General features: G+C 42.0%; 1 protein-coding gene across 4 annotated transcripts; it reads right to left on the bottom strand.

The window, feature by feature from the left end:
• Nucleotides 1-194: 194 nt before the first annotated feature.
• On the bottom strand, nt 195-16,756 carry akap10 (A kinase (PRKA) anchor protein 10). 4 transcript variants are annotated; one of them, XM_048237714.1, is made up of 15 exons: nt 16,552-16,756; nt 14,604-14,651; nt 13,431-13,616; nt 10,971-11,549; nt 9,953-10,051; nt 9,526-9,610; nt 9,302-9,425; nt 8,469-8,605; nt 8,096-8,240; nt 7,661-7,831; nt 7,094-7,203; nt 4,722-4,804; nt 4,423-4,475; nt 4,086-4,181; nt 195-1,597 (listed from the first exon to the last, which is right to left on the bottom strand). In XM_048237714.1, the coding sequence occupies exons 1-15, from the start codon at nt 16,571-16,573 to the stop codon at nt 1,592-1,594; spliced, it is 1,944 nt and encodes a 647-aa protein (XP_048093671.1). In that variant the 5' UTR covers nt 16,574-16,756; the 3' UTR covers nt 195-1,591. The 4 variants fall into 4 exon arrangements, with proteins under 4 accessions (XP_048093671.1, XP_048093673.1, XP_048093672.1 ...); XM_048237716.1 differs by having other exon boundaries at nt 4,722-4,801; XM_048237715.1 differs by having other exon boundaries at nt 7,094-7,200.
• Between the last annotated feature and the right edge of the window lie 505 nt (nt 16,757-17,261).

The raw sequence follows: 17,261 nt of genomic DNA, 5'->3' as shown, positions 1-17,261 counted from the left end.
CATGTAACCTTTCTCTGAAAGAGGCACCTGCTTGACCTTTTGACTTTTTCAGGATGTAACTATTTATAGAAAGTACAAAATGAATATGCTTATTTTAATGTACTTTGTTAAGTATATCTTTTACAGTTTTACAAATGGTCTGAGCTTTTTAGTTCTTTACAAATTCACACTCCAAATAATGACAAGATACAGCATTTCAATAATATATGTATTTAAATCAAACACAATTTAAATATATTATAGATTAGGTACACATATATATATATATATATATATATATATATATATGTCAAAACATTTTACAGGTACATAGTACCAAAAGTCTTTTTCTGGTTCTTTTCCATATCTCAATGAGGTCCAACGTAATCTTAACATTATATTCACTGAGTACACTTTGTAAATGAACAGTCATCAATGAGACATGTTTTTAACATTGGTTTTCCATATCATACAAAAACAAAACAAAAAAGGACAACAACCACCATAAAATAACTAACATTAATACATGGGATAAACCAGAAATCTACATCTTTATAGAACACAGCCTGGAGTTTTACATTGCAACTAGCACTTCAGTCCACTGGAGTTGAACCTTTTTCATTACATAAAAAAAACAATGGCCTATATCAGTGGGAAGGTGACAGGAAGTTGCTACAAGTAGCAGGCAGAGCTTTTGCCAGACTTGAAGATCAGTGATGTCCATTCCAGTGTTATAGAGACTCTATAACGCTCACCTGAACCTTACACAAGAGGAAATGACTTCACTTCTATGACCAGTACAACAAAGAAAGTTTTACTCCAGGAGAGCAAAGAATTACATTTGTAAATAATTCTGGACATGGAGCCTATCCACAAATAGTAATTCTTTCATTAAAAAAAAATGCATCACAATTTCAAGGATTTCTTTTAAAAGGAATGAATGGTCAGGAGGAAGAGCAGAAGAGATGGCCTGGGGAGAGGAAAAAATGGAAAGAAGGAGTAAGAGAGGGAGGGAGGGAGAGAGAGAGGGAGGGAGGGAGGGAGAGGAGAATATGGTGAATGATCTGGTCTACATCACTACGACTGGAAGTCTCCTTCACGTCCCTGCCTGTGCCCTTCCTTCCCGGTTGGCATAGTAACAGCAGAATATCAACACCGAGGCTTTTTGAAGTTCTGCAGCCTACAAATTTTCCTCCCAGCACGCTTCCCTCAGGCCTTTGTTCAGTAACGTCTGATGCTGTTGTGCAACGTCTTTGTTTTTTCTCTCACTTGGCTGCGCACTGATTTTGTCTCACATCCTTAAAAAAGTCTTCTTAGTGCTTGATATGGAGACGGTGGATGATTCTTTGTTTTTCTTCTTCTTCTTTTTGTTGTTGTACTGAGAAACATAGATAGAAACATGCTCCCTTCCATCCACACCACCTCCTTCCAATAGAGCGCAGCCAAATGCAGGAAGTCATGGAATGCCTTGATCACATCTTCATAAGGAAAGTTGTTCTAGCAGTTGTGTGGAGTGTGCAGGTCAATCACATGACACACGTCGCCGCTCAGCTCCAGGCTATAGCGAGGGGGAAGGGAAGGACAGCGACTTTGGTTCTTCATGATACAAAGGTCATAGCTGCACACAGAAGCAAACTGACTGTTAGGATATGGAAGCATCATGCAAGCACACAATCAGGAAAATATGTTTCCTTAAAATGTTATTATTATTATAAAATGTAATAATTATTATTATTATTATTAATATGTTCCCGATAAAATATTCTAAATATAGTCATGCAGTGCCATCCATGGACACAAGAGCTGCACTGGGTTGGAAGATGGTCATTCTCCCCTGACACTAACCCAATCACATATCCTTTAAACCATCTTGGTATTTGGTATATCCTGGTCATTACCCTCAGCTAGTCCTTACACATTAAGTGAACTGAAAAAGGAAAAACTAAAAATAACTGCTGCTAGAATCTAATGCTTACATCTATAAATTAAATTAGCGGATAATTGATTTCATAGCTAACAGCGTACTGTAATATGTGATGTAGCCATTTTGTTCATTTTTTTTAATTGAGGCAAACAAAACAAGGCAAACAAACACTGACAAAGGCTTAATTCACAATTTAAATTATTGCAATTACAATTATAGCCTATATATACCATGTGTCATAAGAATATGCACGTCTGCGTACATTTAAACTATGATACGCAAGTTTAAAATGGAGATTCTTCAGCTGTGGGATCAAAACGTAAGGTCGTCAGGGAAATGTTAATGGAAACACTGGTAGAAAGGCAACAAGTGTGAACGCTAATAAACTGTTTCCATGAAGTTATGCCTTATGCAAATCGAGAGATAATCCTTTGAGCAAATCCATTATTGAATGCACAATTTAAGTGTTTCTAGTCAGGATTTCTTACTCGAATGATTAAAATGTGCGTTAAAAAGTTGGATGGAAACCCAGATGGTCATCCAAATGGCCGTGATCAACAGTTTATATACTCTTGAATGTTCATACATTGATTCACCCAGGTTTAATTGGCTACTAGGTAAGTTTTGAAACTTGTGACCGGTTTGATTGTAATTACTGCCTGTGTATGAATAGTCATTGAGTTCTGTAAGCTCTTATGAGACCTCTTCACATCACACCCAAGGCTGCTGACTTTGTTTGCTATTGAGTCCTAAGGAAAGCAAAGGAGCTGTAACAGTTTTGCAAGAAAAGTTGAACGAACGGCATGAAGTATATAAAGCCAAAGATTTGAAAATACCAGTCAGTAGTATTCAAAGTCTGATAAAGAAGCAGAGAATTAGTGGTTTGGTTAAAACTAAGGCACAGTCAGGGAGACCAACAAAGATTTCAGCCTCAACTGCCAGGAAAATTGGTCAGGATGCAAAGGAAAACCCTCAAGCTACTTCATCTGAAATACAGGCTTCAGACATTTGTACAGCAATGACATAGTGCAGCAATAAGTACTTCTGGCATAGAATCAAGTGACAGTTTTAGGAGGATAGTCTAGTGATAAGTGCTAGATTAAGCATGTGCAGTTGTTGGTAGTGCTAAGAGAGGAGGTACTCTCTGAAGAGCTGGGTCTTCAGGAGTGTTTGAAGGCAGAGAGGGACACCCCTGCACTGGCTTCACTGCAAGAGAGTAACGTGATAGTTTCAAGATCCACAATAAGGAGACACTTGAACAAAAGTGGGCTGCATGGTCGGGTTGCCAGAAAAAGTGAGTACTGCGCCAATGCCTCAAAACACCACTCTTACAGTATGCCAAACAGCACTTAGACAAGCCTCAGAACTTCTGGAACAAAGTCATTTGGAGGGATGAGGCCAAAATTGAATTTAAATGGGTCACAGCTATAAAGGCTACATTTGGAGAGAACTCAACAAGGCCTATGACAGGAGGTGCACCATCCCTACTGTGAAGCATGGATGTGGATCTCTGATGTTTGGGGGGTGTGAGCTTTCAAATTTACAGGACTTGGAGGCTTTTTGTCAAGAACAATGGCCATCTTTACCATCTGAGAAAATAAAGACACTAATACACAACCATCACAAAAGACTGAAAGCCGTCATTCATGCTAAAGATTTCAGTACACAATATTAAGAACTACTTTTGTCAACTTTTGAACAGAGATAACCTATCATATTTTTAATTGCTATGTTGTTGAATCTTGACTTATTTGACTTGACTTAACGAAAGGTACACATTTTTTGCAAGTTCTGCCAGGGTACGTAAATCTATGAGCCCAACTGTATATGTAACTTAACTGTTTTCAGACTGCTCACTTTTCACTTCATCAACATCCCACCAGTACTTTAAAGAGTTTATTGCTATTCCTGCTTTTAACAAAGGTTAGTACATAATACCGGTAATAGTATAAAATGTGTATCTCTCTTCCATATGCTATGCAGACCAAAGACTTCAAATAAAATGTTGGTATTGAAATATTGTAAGTGCTTGTTTACAAATCCAGTCAATTAATATCCAAAACACTGATACCACGGTCAGAACAGATTTCATTCCCGTTATGCACCAAAAGCAGGGCTTTGGCTTGCTGGAGTTGTGTGGCTTGTTATGTAAATGTGCAGTCAAATGACATCCCCGTTGTACCTTAGTGGATTTGACTCCAGGGCTGTCGTGCTGTGCCTGGTGCATGACATCGTTCACAATCATCTTCGCTATCTTCCAGGCCATCTCCTCTTGCGCCTACAATTGCCCACAATTACAACAGCACAATGAGGCCACATCACAACCCTCAGCTCCTCTGAGTTAGCACAAACACAGTGGTCAAAGAGATACATTTGTGGTTCATCCTGAATGACTACACTATTCTATTTTATAATCTATTTTATAATGGGCACTTCTGATAGCAGTAAATGAAAGAATTGAAAAGTACAAACTGTATTGTTCAGACAATATAATGAGCAACAATGACAAACCGACTCACCTCGTCTGAGTTTCCCTGCACCCATTTCTTCATTGCTTGAGAAAACATGGAACCTGTGAGAGAATAAGATACAGCCAAAGAGAAACACACAGAGAGAAAAGGAGAGACTGTATGAATCGGAGTATTTTATTCCCCACTTTCAGAGTTAACAAGTCTTCATGTTCATTCAGAGGTAAGTAAACTATGGACTGGCTGGAAACAATAAATTCCTTTCCAAGTATGGCACACTTTTCTTCTTCTAGTCTACTTGATGTCTCCCATTATGTGCCACTGTGTGTGTGTGTGTGTCTGTGTCTCACCTTTAGATTTCTTCACATCAGGTTCCGGTTCAGCCTCTCTAATGAATTGACCAAGCTCGTTCACCTTTCCAAACGTCATTCTTCTAAACAGAAGGGCGAGACGGCATCTCTTAATGAACAGTACATAGAACATCTCCCACTTACAGCGCCTGAGGCCACTCTCACACTCTCAGACATTCAGGGCTCTATCTTGCGTCCCAGCACAATTGACTTTGTATACTCACGCTTTTGTCTTTCCTATTTTGCAGTCAGCGCATATTGGAATTTCCCTCCACAGGTACATGCCTGTAAATTAGGGAATTCGATTGCGCCCACGGGGGCGGTTCAGCGAAAAGACGGGGCGTGTTCCGGCGCAAACGTTCACTGAACTCCCTGGTCTAAAGTCTGTGGCGCAAATGCAGATGCTATTTTAAGGGCGCATGCATGACCACAGGCCTGCATGAATGAATGCTATGCACACCAATCTACAGACACCCCCGTGCACAGACGGAAACATTCAAAGCCTTGATAATATTTGTCCATTTCCCGGTTTTGTTTGTGCATTGGTGACCTAAAAATTTTGTAGCCTATATAGTACAACATCTACATGCAATATCTTTACAACAACAACGCCTAATTATGACCTATTCATTTGGACAACTTTATACAGCCATATAAAGGCTAAAGTTACCTTTAGTTTTGTTCCAGTTTACTGTTGTGTATGGCTTTAAACATCGTGTGCGCTTTAACATCAGCCTAAACATTATTCCAGCTGCGCTAAGGTTTTAAGCACCATAATTTTGCCTACCTTGTTGTAGCCCATCTGAAATAACGCCAATCTTTGTTATGTTCCCTCCATCCTTTCGTTATTTTCAAAAAAACGTTTTATATCCATGATGGCCTTGAAGTCTTGAGTTAGTGAATTAGCCTAAATCAGCTTTTATGTGCTGTTAACCAGCAACCATAGATAGTACAAGAAAGCAGCAAGTATGGCTACAATTTCTGTAGTTGCTGCATCCATTCATTGTTATTCTCTCTCCTGCTCAAACAAATGTTGTGCGTGCATTAAGTTGATGATAACGTGTTTACAAACTCTACTTAACAGAAAATAAATGTAAATAGCCTACTGTCATGCAGTTAATGGGATACTGTGCAGAGTTGAAAGTTAGGTCAACTTGGAAACTGTTTCTCGTTGTTGAGTTGCCTAGGGTAAGGAGCCCTTGCTTGGCTGCCTGTGCTGCGCAACGCACACTTCGCTCCTCTCATCTATACATCGTAGTTCCCATTTCTGTAAACCATACATAATTTCAAAGAAAAATATTACCACTCCAGGGTAATCAGTGTGGTGTCCATTAAGATGTGAAAAAATAGGCATAAATCTAGCGTTCCCCTTTTTTCACGAATCACGGATGTGTTGATGACATAAATTATGAAAAATATTAGAGGACTTAAGGTGACATGATGTTAAATTGCATGCCGATGCCATTTAACCCAAATGCCCCAGCGGCAGCACGGGAGAGTATGTTAGATTACATTGTACATTGCAAAAATATCACCATGCATTCATAACCTTGTGATTCAGTGAGAGTGATCCCAAAACATCGGAAAGTATGACTGTGACAATTCTGCATTACATTTTGTCAAGAGGAAAAATCAATAGCTAACCGTTCCCAACTGAACAGTGATTATAGCGCTGTGAACGCTCCTGGCTGCGCCTGGCAAATACGCCACCATAATAGCAATCGGCTATGGAACAAGCGTGCCTGTTGTTAAAGGGAATGTGAGATGACGCTCTGATTGGTTTATTGTACTTTACGCCCAAACCACACCCATGATTAATGTAGCTACTTCAGACCACCCCATTTTAGATTTGCGTCGGGCGCAACAGTCAATTATCCCGCCGGTAAAATAGCAGCAGCGCCCAAGATCCGCCCACAAAGTCACTTGCGTTTTGCCGTTTCAGACCATTAAAATAGAGCCCTCAGTCTTTTATTTGAATCTAGGGCATATGTTCTTATGTATGTATGTACAATGTGTGTGTGTGTGTGTGTGTGTCATCATTTGTCATTTTCAACATTTGATGTGTTGTCTACGTCCTTTTTGCAGCTAAATAAGGGTTTATGAGTTGTGTAGATTATCACATTCTATTTTTATTTGCATTTTACACAATGTCCCAACTTTGTCTGTGTTGGAGTTTTACTTGAGAAGCAGTAGTAATGTAAATAATGTTCTTCAATGAAACATTAATTGTTTCATAGATTGTGTATATATATATATATATGATCTTGATGTACTGCTATTGAGGAGGGAAGTAGATAATTACACTATAATTATTACAATAAATAATTATAATAATTATACAGAGAATTAAATGTGTAAGAGTTAATACTGACCCAGCATAGGGTCTCTGGTACAATGACTCTGGATCCAGACTTGCGATGTCGACAGTAATTGCCTCATCAAAGTTCTTCAGAATCTTAATGGCTGCTCTTTTGGTACCCTGCTGTCAAGAGATGAGTCATATATTAGAGATAGACATAGCTACAGCACACTCAATCACTGTCAATACAAGAGCTATGTTAGGGAACAGCGATGGGGGACAAGGAGAATAGCTGCCTCAAAATAGGTGGGATGTACACACAACTACACAGCTGAAAGGTTATGGAGAAGACATGGTGTCCCCTTGTTACCTTGGCATAAGATATCCGTCCTAAAGCGATCTCTGTTTTCTTACAGTGTAAAACAAAAACAAAGGGCTGTCATTTGTTATTCAACACAGTGGATACTACGTGTGCCCTCTCTATCTCTGGTCCACTAACATTTACACAGGAGGATTTCTCCAGTGACCTGAACTAAAAGGTCACATGAGAGCAGGCCAATCAAATGTCACAGATTCAGAGGTCAGCGAATGGAGAGCAAGTGGCCATCACCGGGAAGCTGGGGTGGACTGGGGTGGTTACCTGGGCTTGTGACCCCTCAGAGACATTTGTGCTTCGGTCGTTGTCCGAGGGCACACTGTTTCCAGGGGCGCCCGCGTTCCCCCCGACAAACTCATCCGCCCGCACCGAATTGATAAGGTCACTCAAATACTTGTAGTAAAGGTTACTAGACAAGAAGCCAGGCAGGTAGACCTGCAGATAAGACAAAAACAAACATTACATGATAATGAACTTGAAACAGGAACAGAACGCAAGATTGATCTATATAATGTCCTTCACTGCAAGAGAGAAAGATGTTTATTTTTCTTTTGCTTCATGCATGTTATTTTTTCATAAATGTATAAGTCCAGCTGTACCTTGTTTTCTAGCTCAAATAACAAACTAGGGGAACGCAAGTCTGACATGTAGAGGCCACAAACTGTCCTGGTGGGTTCTGAATCTGAGGTGCTACGCTACCTTCTCCATGGTGGTCCAGGCCTGCCTCAGGGGAGTGGTGAAACAGTCAGGGAGAGGGCCGCCCTCCCGGCAGATGTTGGACTCGATCTCCATTCGTACCGAGTCGTCGAACCCCAGAGAGTTGGTGGCTTGGAGAGAAAAATACCTGCAAAAGACAGAGAGAGAGAGAGAGAGAGAGAGAGAGAGAGAGAGAGAGAAAGAGAGAGATCAGCGGGGGAAGTCAGATTGAACTCAGACCTGTTTTACAATTAGGCTGGGTGTCAAAATATTTGTACTGCTAACACATAACATAAGCTAAAAAGATGGCAGGGAATTACTCCATTCCTCCCCCCTGGATGCAGTTATATGCAAACAGAGAAACAGAGAGCCTTACTTGTCATAGAGGATCATGGCATCGTTCTGGGCCTCTTGACCATCGTACTGGCCTTTCTTAGCAGCAAGCTGATCCTGGAAGTTGTCTGCAGCCAGCCAGAACTGCAACACGTTAACAGCTTCCTCCTTCTCCATGTACTGCAGAGGGGACAGAGGGGAAACCAGAGCGTTTGCTTTCCCAGAACTTCCCTTTTGCATGGAGCCCACACCCTTCATTAGGCCAGGCTTCCTTCTAATGCCTATCGGTCTCCATGAAATGAAGGAGAGAAGCCAACAGAGTATAGCTGGGCCATACAACTTCAAATCACATTATTATTTCAAACTTTTACCTTGATTACGACAATTGTGAAAGATTATTTATTTTACACGGCCCTTATAGTTATCTCACAAAATGATTGGCTTTCTTTTGTGGTATAAGCTGCTTGGCTCAAGGCTTGTTGGCTTGGTGTTTGCTCTCCAGTCATTCATGCCATCAACTTAGTTTTGAGTGTACTTGGACATGCGTTAGTTTGACAGGGCAGAGGCATGTGAGCACGACATAATATTTTTTTGCTAAGGAGACAATTCATGAATGCACACTTCGGGGAAAATATGAACTAATTAATCAACATGAGTAAGATAGGTTGTAAATGTCAGTGTCAACACATTTTCAGTTAACTACGTAGGTCTGCTACACTGCTGTCTTTCTTAAATGTGGGTGAAAACATAAAATCAAAGGTATTACTAAGACATTCTTATTGAAAGTGTATACAAATTTTGGTCTGAATCGAGTCTCTGCAATATCAGCTGTCTTAGTAGCAGACCCCCAACATCTGACAACATCTCTGCTCTCACCTCAGAGAAGTAGAAGAGGGCAGACTCGCTGAACAAGATGTCCGCCAGGAAGACGGATCCGCTCGTCAGCACCTCGATCTGATATTTACAGAAGTGGTGGCTGCGCATGAATTCACTCAAGTGCCTGTTATGGATTTTAAGAAGAGGCAATGTTACGCGCATAAAAATATACGGGTAAAAAATGACGAGTAATTCAAAGGATTAAGACGCAGACAGACACTCACTGTTGTTCCATGATGGTGATGACTACAGACTGTGCAATAACAAAGCAGTTAGGGTCCACCTGACCGTCTTCCCCACAGATTTTAGCTACAGGAGATAAAAGAGGGAAACGCAAGGAACAGAACAAAGCCATTGTGTGTGTGTGTGTGTGTGTGTGTGTGTGTGTGTGTGTGAGTGAGTGAAAGAGAAGAGAGAGAGAGAGAGAGAGAGAGAGAGAGAGAGAGTCATATACACAGAGTCATATATACACACACAACATTGCTTTGTAGTATCAATAAAAACATTCTGAACACTAAGTCAGTATCAAAAGGGCTGTAAGCCTGGAGCATATGCACACCAGTCTAAATAAGCATTCAAACATGATCAAAACCCTTCAGCTCACCACGCACTGATGAGATGCGAGAGCTGCAAATAAACAGGAGGCCTTACCCACTATGTCATTTCTGATCTGCTCTGTGATGGGAATAGGCCTAGCAGCATCTGGAGAGATATACTTGGTGAAAATGTTCACGGCATCCCTCTCTATACCTGGAGAGGAGAGGGAATATCACGTTAAAAATGACAAAGACCTTAAAGATTGAGATCACTGGGTCGCACCATTTTGATCAAGATTGTTTGGCATACCAGACCCAGCATTTACTACTATTCTCTTTTCATAAAGACAAAACGTTTTCAAACTCTAAAATATTGTTATATACTAGATTTACATACTGTACATTCTGGGAAAGACGCATCACAAACTTTGAACATTGTGAGCCTTCAAGTGTCATTATGGTTTTTTTCTTTCTCTTTCAGTTAATGGTACACTTTCTGTGACCTAAAAAGATCTAACCATTGGTGTTAGTACTGCTGAGTGTGATTAAGGTTACTGAGGAAATGTCTCCGACAGCCTAGTAAAACACACACACACACACACACACACACGCACAGCTAGCTGTTTTGTACAGCAGGGCTGAACAGCCTTGACCAGCCCTGCTGAACTGACGTGATGTCATTAAGCTCCAGTGAGTTTTCAAAGGCCTCAGAAGCCCCAGGCTTTATCACTTCCCTCCATAATGGAGGCAACAAACAGGACTACAGACAGGCTGTTAAGCTGTTCGGGCTTATCAGTTGTAGTAGCCACATATTTCATCTACGATTTGACACTTATCAGCTCTGTTCCAACAACTCACTTAAAGTAACCACGATAAGAACATGTCAGAACAAACCCCACATCACTCTCTCTCTTTCTCTCTCTCTCATGATGCAGAACATCAGATTCTTCCCTTCTCTCCACTGCCACCATAGCTATGATAATCTGCAGAAGGTGTAATGGTACCGACCAGTTCGGCACACTAATGAAACCTGATTATACAACTCCTTTGTGTTCATGACTCTTTTATGATACCCCTCAGCAGTCTGGAGGCCTAGAGGCTATTCATGCTCCCAGCCCAGGACTCTGACTTACTCTTCATGAGCTTGTCAGACAGGTCTCTCAGTGCACTGGTGGAGGGGACCTTGAGTGGGGTGCCTGTGCGGGAGGAGGGCTGTCGGGTCGGGGTGTCGGCCCTGGAGTGCTGCAGCTGCTGGGGCGTGCCGGGCCGCTGGCCCACGTCCAAGCTGAAGGAGTTCCGGTGGACGAGGACGGTGGCGGCACCGCCGTGGGAGTTAGCGTCCTGCGGGCTGGGCGTCAGGGGCCGCGATGGGGGCTGTGAGGAGAAGGGGTCGGGGATGTCGACCTCCGCATCGCCGAGGGTCCGCCGGACATCGGATGGGGAGTCGGGCGAGCCCGGGGAGCACAGGCCGGACGCGGGCTCGGCCAGGGAACTGTGCTTGACGGAGTTCAGGCTGTGCGCTCGTACCCGGGACCAGCTGGTGGCACGGAAGCTCTCGGCCTCGAGCCAGAAACGCACCAGGTGGTCGGCCGAGCGCGTCTCCATGAACTGGATGTAGTAGGGCATCGCCACATTGTCCCGGAGGACCTGGTCCACCGTTTTGGACAGTCGTGAGCGAGTGTCCTGGGCTTGGTAGTTCACGCTGGAGCGGCCTGCATGAAACAAGTCATTGAACTTTATTACAAACCAGCTTTGCATACCACAACCTGCTGCTCTATACATGCTGCAGTGTTTCCCACAAAACTGAATTCTAGGGGTAGGTTTGCAGAATTAAGTTGAATTCAACAGTTTTTAACAAATTAGCGTAGCGTGGTTATGATGAACCAGATTTAAGCACAATTTAGTGGACCTGGAAAATCTTTGTGTGGTGGTCAATGTTGATATTGTGGTGGGCCGCCACAAATAAGTCAATGGATGGGAAACACTGATGCTGCATGAGCCAAAGTGCAAAGAAAATCCGTTTAACAGGAGTAATATGAACACCACATTCAAAGATTTCAAAACCTTATTAAAATGTAAGCAGTTAACAACCTCTGTTTTGACCTCTTTTGAACTCCAGCATATTCTATGTAAATTCAATGGCAGGCCTCTTCGGAGGTTCCACTTTCATTACTTAATAAGCAGTCAAATGTCAACCGTGGCCTCACATTGAAGCAGTTTTGCCATTGCCCCTCTCAACACACCCAAACACAGAAACAACAATAAACCCAACCAAAGGAGGTCACAAAGTCCAGCTTGCCGCGAAGCCCTTCGCCTGAGACCCAGCATCACATTACAGCATGAAACCACAGACAGAGGTCAGTCACTGTCTACAAAGGGGCGATGGCAGCCGCCAGAGACACAGGGTCCAACATAATGTCTATTATTTGGCCCAGTGTCCCAGGCAGGGTGTGCACGCCGCGGACTGTAGACACTAGGATTAGTAATCCAACAAGAGCAGCGTGCCCGACTGCCTGGCGAGCCACTTAGCTCATAGTGGCCCCGCAGCATTCCCACACCCCCGCACTGCACCACTGGTTCTTCCACAGTAACAGACACCTATTGTTAGCCGGCCTCTGGTTCAGGTAAGTACAGCAACTGTAGCATTAACAAACATAAAAGGCACTGCAGTTAAAACACCTGGAGGTCAAGTCAAGCCAAGTCATGCGCAGCCTCAGAACTCTTTGAGGACATGGAGGATCGTCTGTTGAGGTATTCAACACCACCTCCCAGTTCACAACACAAGAAATGTGCAGCTCAGGTATCCTGCCTCGCCTCTCATCAATGAGACGGCTACAGTACCAACTAGCGGCCTATAACTACAGTAATTACAGCAGGAACCACACACACCTGTTACAGTGCTAACTGCCACATTTTGCTAACAAGTATGCTAGGGAAGTATTATAAACCACGCTGATGCAAAGGTCAACCTTTTTTTTTTTTTATTTAGGTAGAACTTAAATTTTTACCAGGATGAAATTCATCTATATCCAGAGGTGAATATATATCAAAGTGTTTAGGCTATGGTAAGCATGGGAATCATAAGCCTAGGTCATCTAGTAAAAATAAGGGAGGCGTGTTTGTAGAGGGCCACTGATGCTATCGTTAAGTTAAATCTGAACAAAAAATGATCACACTTTACAGAAACTTCCAGTACGTTCTTTGAGGGCAGAACAATTGTCAAACTGTCAGATCAGAACACCAATAAACAGGAATCACTAATCTCATGATTAAACTGGAGTCCTCTGCTTTCCTTGAATAGTGTTGACATTGAATCCATAAATTAAGAAGCACTCTACATAATCACCAACTTTGTTACATATTCTCCATAGATGACTGAACAGTTTCCATTTTAGAAAAAGGATAACCTATTAAACAGCACACAATAACCATAAAGAAGGGACAACATGTATTGAATTCAAAATAGAGATAGACCAAAGAAAATTCACTGTCTGTTTCAGTAAAGTCTTTTTATCTTTAGTGGCGGTAGCCGTTTTAAGCAGTTCTCGGCAGTGCTAAGAGATAAACATTGATAGGGTAAAATGGAAACGCACCAAGGTCCCCAAAGTGCACAGCCTCCATGTGACTGGGCTGCTTCTTGAGGATGGCGGTGCGACCCCGTGCGAACGAGTCCATGTTGGCGGAGATGGCGTTGATGGCCACATGACTAGGGCCGGCTGCCTCCAGAATAGCATGCTGATTACGAGGGCTGACGGACGGGGAGTGTGGGGACACTGGACCTGAGGAGGGAGAGAGAAACAGATAGACAGAGGACACAGAGAGAGAGAGAGAGAGAGAGAGAGAGAGAGAGAGAGAGAGAGAGAGAGAGAGACAGTCAGAGAGAAAGGGAGACAGAGACCGAGACGAGACAGAGAGAGAGAGAGAGAGAGAGAGAGAGAGAGAGAGAGAGAGAGATAGAGAATGAATAATAGAGAACAATTGGTTAGAAGGAGCATAAATGTTTTGTAAAGGATTTACTTGTGTATGTGATCCTGGCTTTAAAGGGACACCAGGCAAGCCTGATGCTTTTCTCTCTCTTTTCCTTTTCTTTGCGGCTTCCGTCAAGGATTTTCGCTGCTTTTTTGCCAGCTCTGCCATTATACACACGTTTGCAACAATCGCTAGCGTTTCGTCTGCCTCTGTGCTGTGGATGCAGGATGTAAACTGATCCTGCTTCGGTCGGCGGGTACAATACACTGAACTTGCAAGCGGGATATTCTTCCTACAGGCAGTAGGGGCGGGCGAGAGAGTCTTCATTCGCCCTGTAATGAGTCATTTAACCATATACCGACTTACGAAGATGAGTAATTAACACGAAAACGTTGCCTGGTGTCCCTTCAACGCCTATAGAAGACACAGTCTGTTTATTACATTTCATTACAAACAGTTTCATATGAAGGGGACATATTAACCACACTAAGTGGTTCTATAATAACATTTACATCCAAATCAAATCCAATAAGTTCAATTCGTCACAACTTTGTCTAAAAATAGCCCTGATGTCCTCTCACTCCCCTTTCAGTAACAGAGATGAGCACCCACTCATACAGTATATCCCTGTAGAGCTGAGGTGGCAGGGTTTGCCTCGACTCTGTAATCCATGCTAAAATGTCAAATTAACTTGCATGCTGCCCTCAGTCCAAGGCAAGAGGGCTGTGAACATACTATGCAGCAAATAATGACCATTTATGAGCAGAAATATCTCTCCACATCAGCTGAACAGTTACCTCGACTGGCTTTAACTTCGGCAGGCCTCTCAAGATCCTTTCCTTTTGCTGCACAGAAACAAATAGGACATTAACTGAACATGTATATTAATAGCCTATACAGTATGCTAGATAGCATGAGTATATGCATCCATATGCATGTAGTAACCATACTAAAGACCTGGAGAGTTTAAAAACAAGTTATTTCACAAGTCACAATGCAACTAATAGAAAACATATGTGGGCAAAAGAACATGCACATACAAAACATGTAACTACATAACACTTCAGAGGCAAATATGCACTCTTGTATCTGTGTGAAGCAAATATGATGCAATAAACCATTTCTGCTTTACCAGAATGCATGAGTTAAAGTGGAAGCTATCTGTGAATGTGCTCCCTTACTGGACAGGCAGGCCTCACTCACATGATACAGGCATTTGTAGCCCTCCCCACACACACAAACTTATCCTCACTCCCGGACAATATGAATAAGTAGAGACAAAAATCAAAATGGGAAAAATCTTAAAATGGGCTCCAGGAATACAAAGAATATCCGAAAATACACATTAAGATGCCAATACAATGCCGAACTGTAAAGGATGGGCAAAATAGATACTCATTTCATAGTAGTCGTGAAAGAGGGATAGGATTTCTCAACATTTTGCACCATATGTTCATTCTGTTCAACTGTTTACTCATAAAACAATCTTACACTACATAGAGCTATACAGCTTAAAAAGGCTGCAAGGTCACAGCATCATAAAGCCTGCATCTACCTTAAACTGTCACATTACACAGGTGAATTTGAACACAAAGGTGCTGAGGATTTCTGATGAATTTAGTGACAATGACGATGAGTATTGTAAAGTCTCTCGTATTGTTCAGAGTCAGACAATCGGTGATTGATAGCAAATTAATCATATTTAGAAAAGACATGTTTGTCATTACAGAGCAGATATCAATTGATATTACAAAGCAGTAGGCCTACATCCTTATTTAAGTGTGCTGTTTGTAGTTTTTGATGTCAAAAAATGTGTTGGTTTCACATCTAGAACAGCACTGCATGCTTTGTCCTTGCCTGTTTTAGGATAGCATATTCAAGTCAGAACAAGAATATAGCATACAATACATGGTTGAAATGCGTCAACAAAGTACAGTGGTCAGGGTAGAGTTAATAGAAAATCATATTGCACTTTCCGTTTAGCCAGGAAAACACATTGCATCTTTAAGCCTTACAACAAACCTGTTCGCTCTACAAAAAAGAACACTATTTCACTGTAAGTGATGAGAAGTTCACTGAAAGATCATCTATAAAGCAGGCCTTTCTGATAGCTTTAAGAACTTTGAATACTTTATTTTTGGTTTCTGTGCCAATCTTATGAGATTATCCTATGTCTTCGCAGCTAACAGCTATGTCCCAACGATTCAACAGGATTCAGATACACCTCTGTGGATCTCGGTGTAAGATCAGTCAGGCGTGAAACCAGTCCATCTGTCCGATTTCTGCCCAGACTGTAAAACGACTTGATTTTCGGTCGGCATCACACATCTTATGTACCCTAGACTTTCCGTTGTTGAGCAGTCTCGGAAAAGGCGACACACAGTAAAACAGGACGCCTTAGATATGTTGATGTAGCATGGAAACATGAAATTAAATTACATTAGGGGTGAGGGGAGTTCTCGTACATATAAGCTTCGATGACTTTTCATTTGAGATAACCTAAACTGACACTGGTTATAACCCGGATTAGCCTCGACATTGTTCGTTAAATGGTGCTTAAACACCGGACGAAACTGAACGATTGTCATGCAACACAAGCATCTACCAACCGGGCAGGACCCAGATTCGGTATTCACTGTCGGGTACTGCTGGGCTTGGGTCAGGTTGCCTATCTTTACGCCTAGCTGCTACTAAAGAGATAACGTTAGCCTGAAAGGGAATATAGCTAGCTAGCTACTTCCTTACCTTTCCGTTTAAAAAACGACATCGTTGAAAAAACGCTGTGAATATGTTCTCAGCTCAGTGTCAGCATCCCGTGAAATCCTGTGTCCCCTCATTCATAACAATCGTGTAAAACTGCGTGCAGAAGCAGTCAAATCCTAATTTTCCTCCCTTTTCTCAGTTGGCCCGGTCGCCATGTTGTCAATAAACGTCTCACTTCCGGAATGCTGCGGCAGCATTGTGGGAAACGTCAATAACTCGATCAAAACAGACGAGGGCAGTAGAAACCGCCTATCTAAATTCCTTGGTAGACACAAGAGAGCTCTGAATTTCTGAACCAAATCAACTATTCTGTAAATGGACTATCCGAGAACTTATCTCTAAAACCACTGCAACGCACCGCTATCTTGTCAAATCCTACAGAAAAAAGCTACACTAGGATAGGCTACTTAGTCGAGTCCCAAAATAGAAATAGGCCTAGCCTGGATAAGATCCAGTTGGCATTTTTGAGGAAAAGTACTTCAAGTGTTGTTTCTATAACTTTTAGGTGCTGAATCAATTTCTGCCGTAGGCTATAACAAGTTGTAAACGTCACTGTTTACAAAATATCTGACAAAAAACACGTTTTATGGCATTTATTGCAGTTTAAACATTAAACATTAGAACTAAACTGTGCTTTCTCAGAATCTTTAAACATCTAAACAATGAAAAAAACAACATTAACATGATATATT

This window comes from Alosa alosa, chromosome 2 (assembly GCF_017589495.1).
Source record: "Alosa alosa isolate M-15738 ecotype Scorff River chromosome 2, AALO_Geno_1.1, whole genome shotgun sequence".
Taxonomy (NCBI): Eukaryota; Metazoa; Chordata; class Actinopteri; order Clupeiformes; family Clupeidae; genus Alosa; species Alosa alosa.
This window is presented reverse-complemented; position numbering and strand designations above follow the sequence as displayed.

What these genes read in the sequence shown, in the direction of transcription:
- akap10 (XM_048237714.1), bottom strand. Translation starts at nt 16,573, where the DNA reads ATGTCGTTTTTTAAACGGAAAG. An exon ending in GTCGTTTTTTAAACGGAAAG is followed by an intron (nt 14,652 to 16,551) that starts GTAAGGAAGTAG and finishes GTTTCTGTGCAG; the next exon opens with CAAAAGGAAAGGATCTTGAG. An exon ending in CGAAGTTAAAGCCAGTCGAG is followed by an intron (nt 13,617 to 14,603) that starts GTAACTGTTCAG and finishes CTCCCTCCTCAG; the next exon opens with GTCCAGTGTCCCCACACTCC.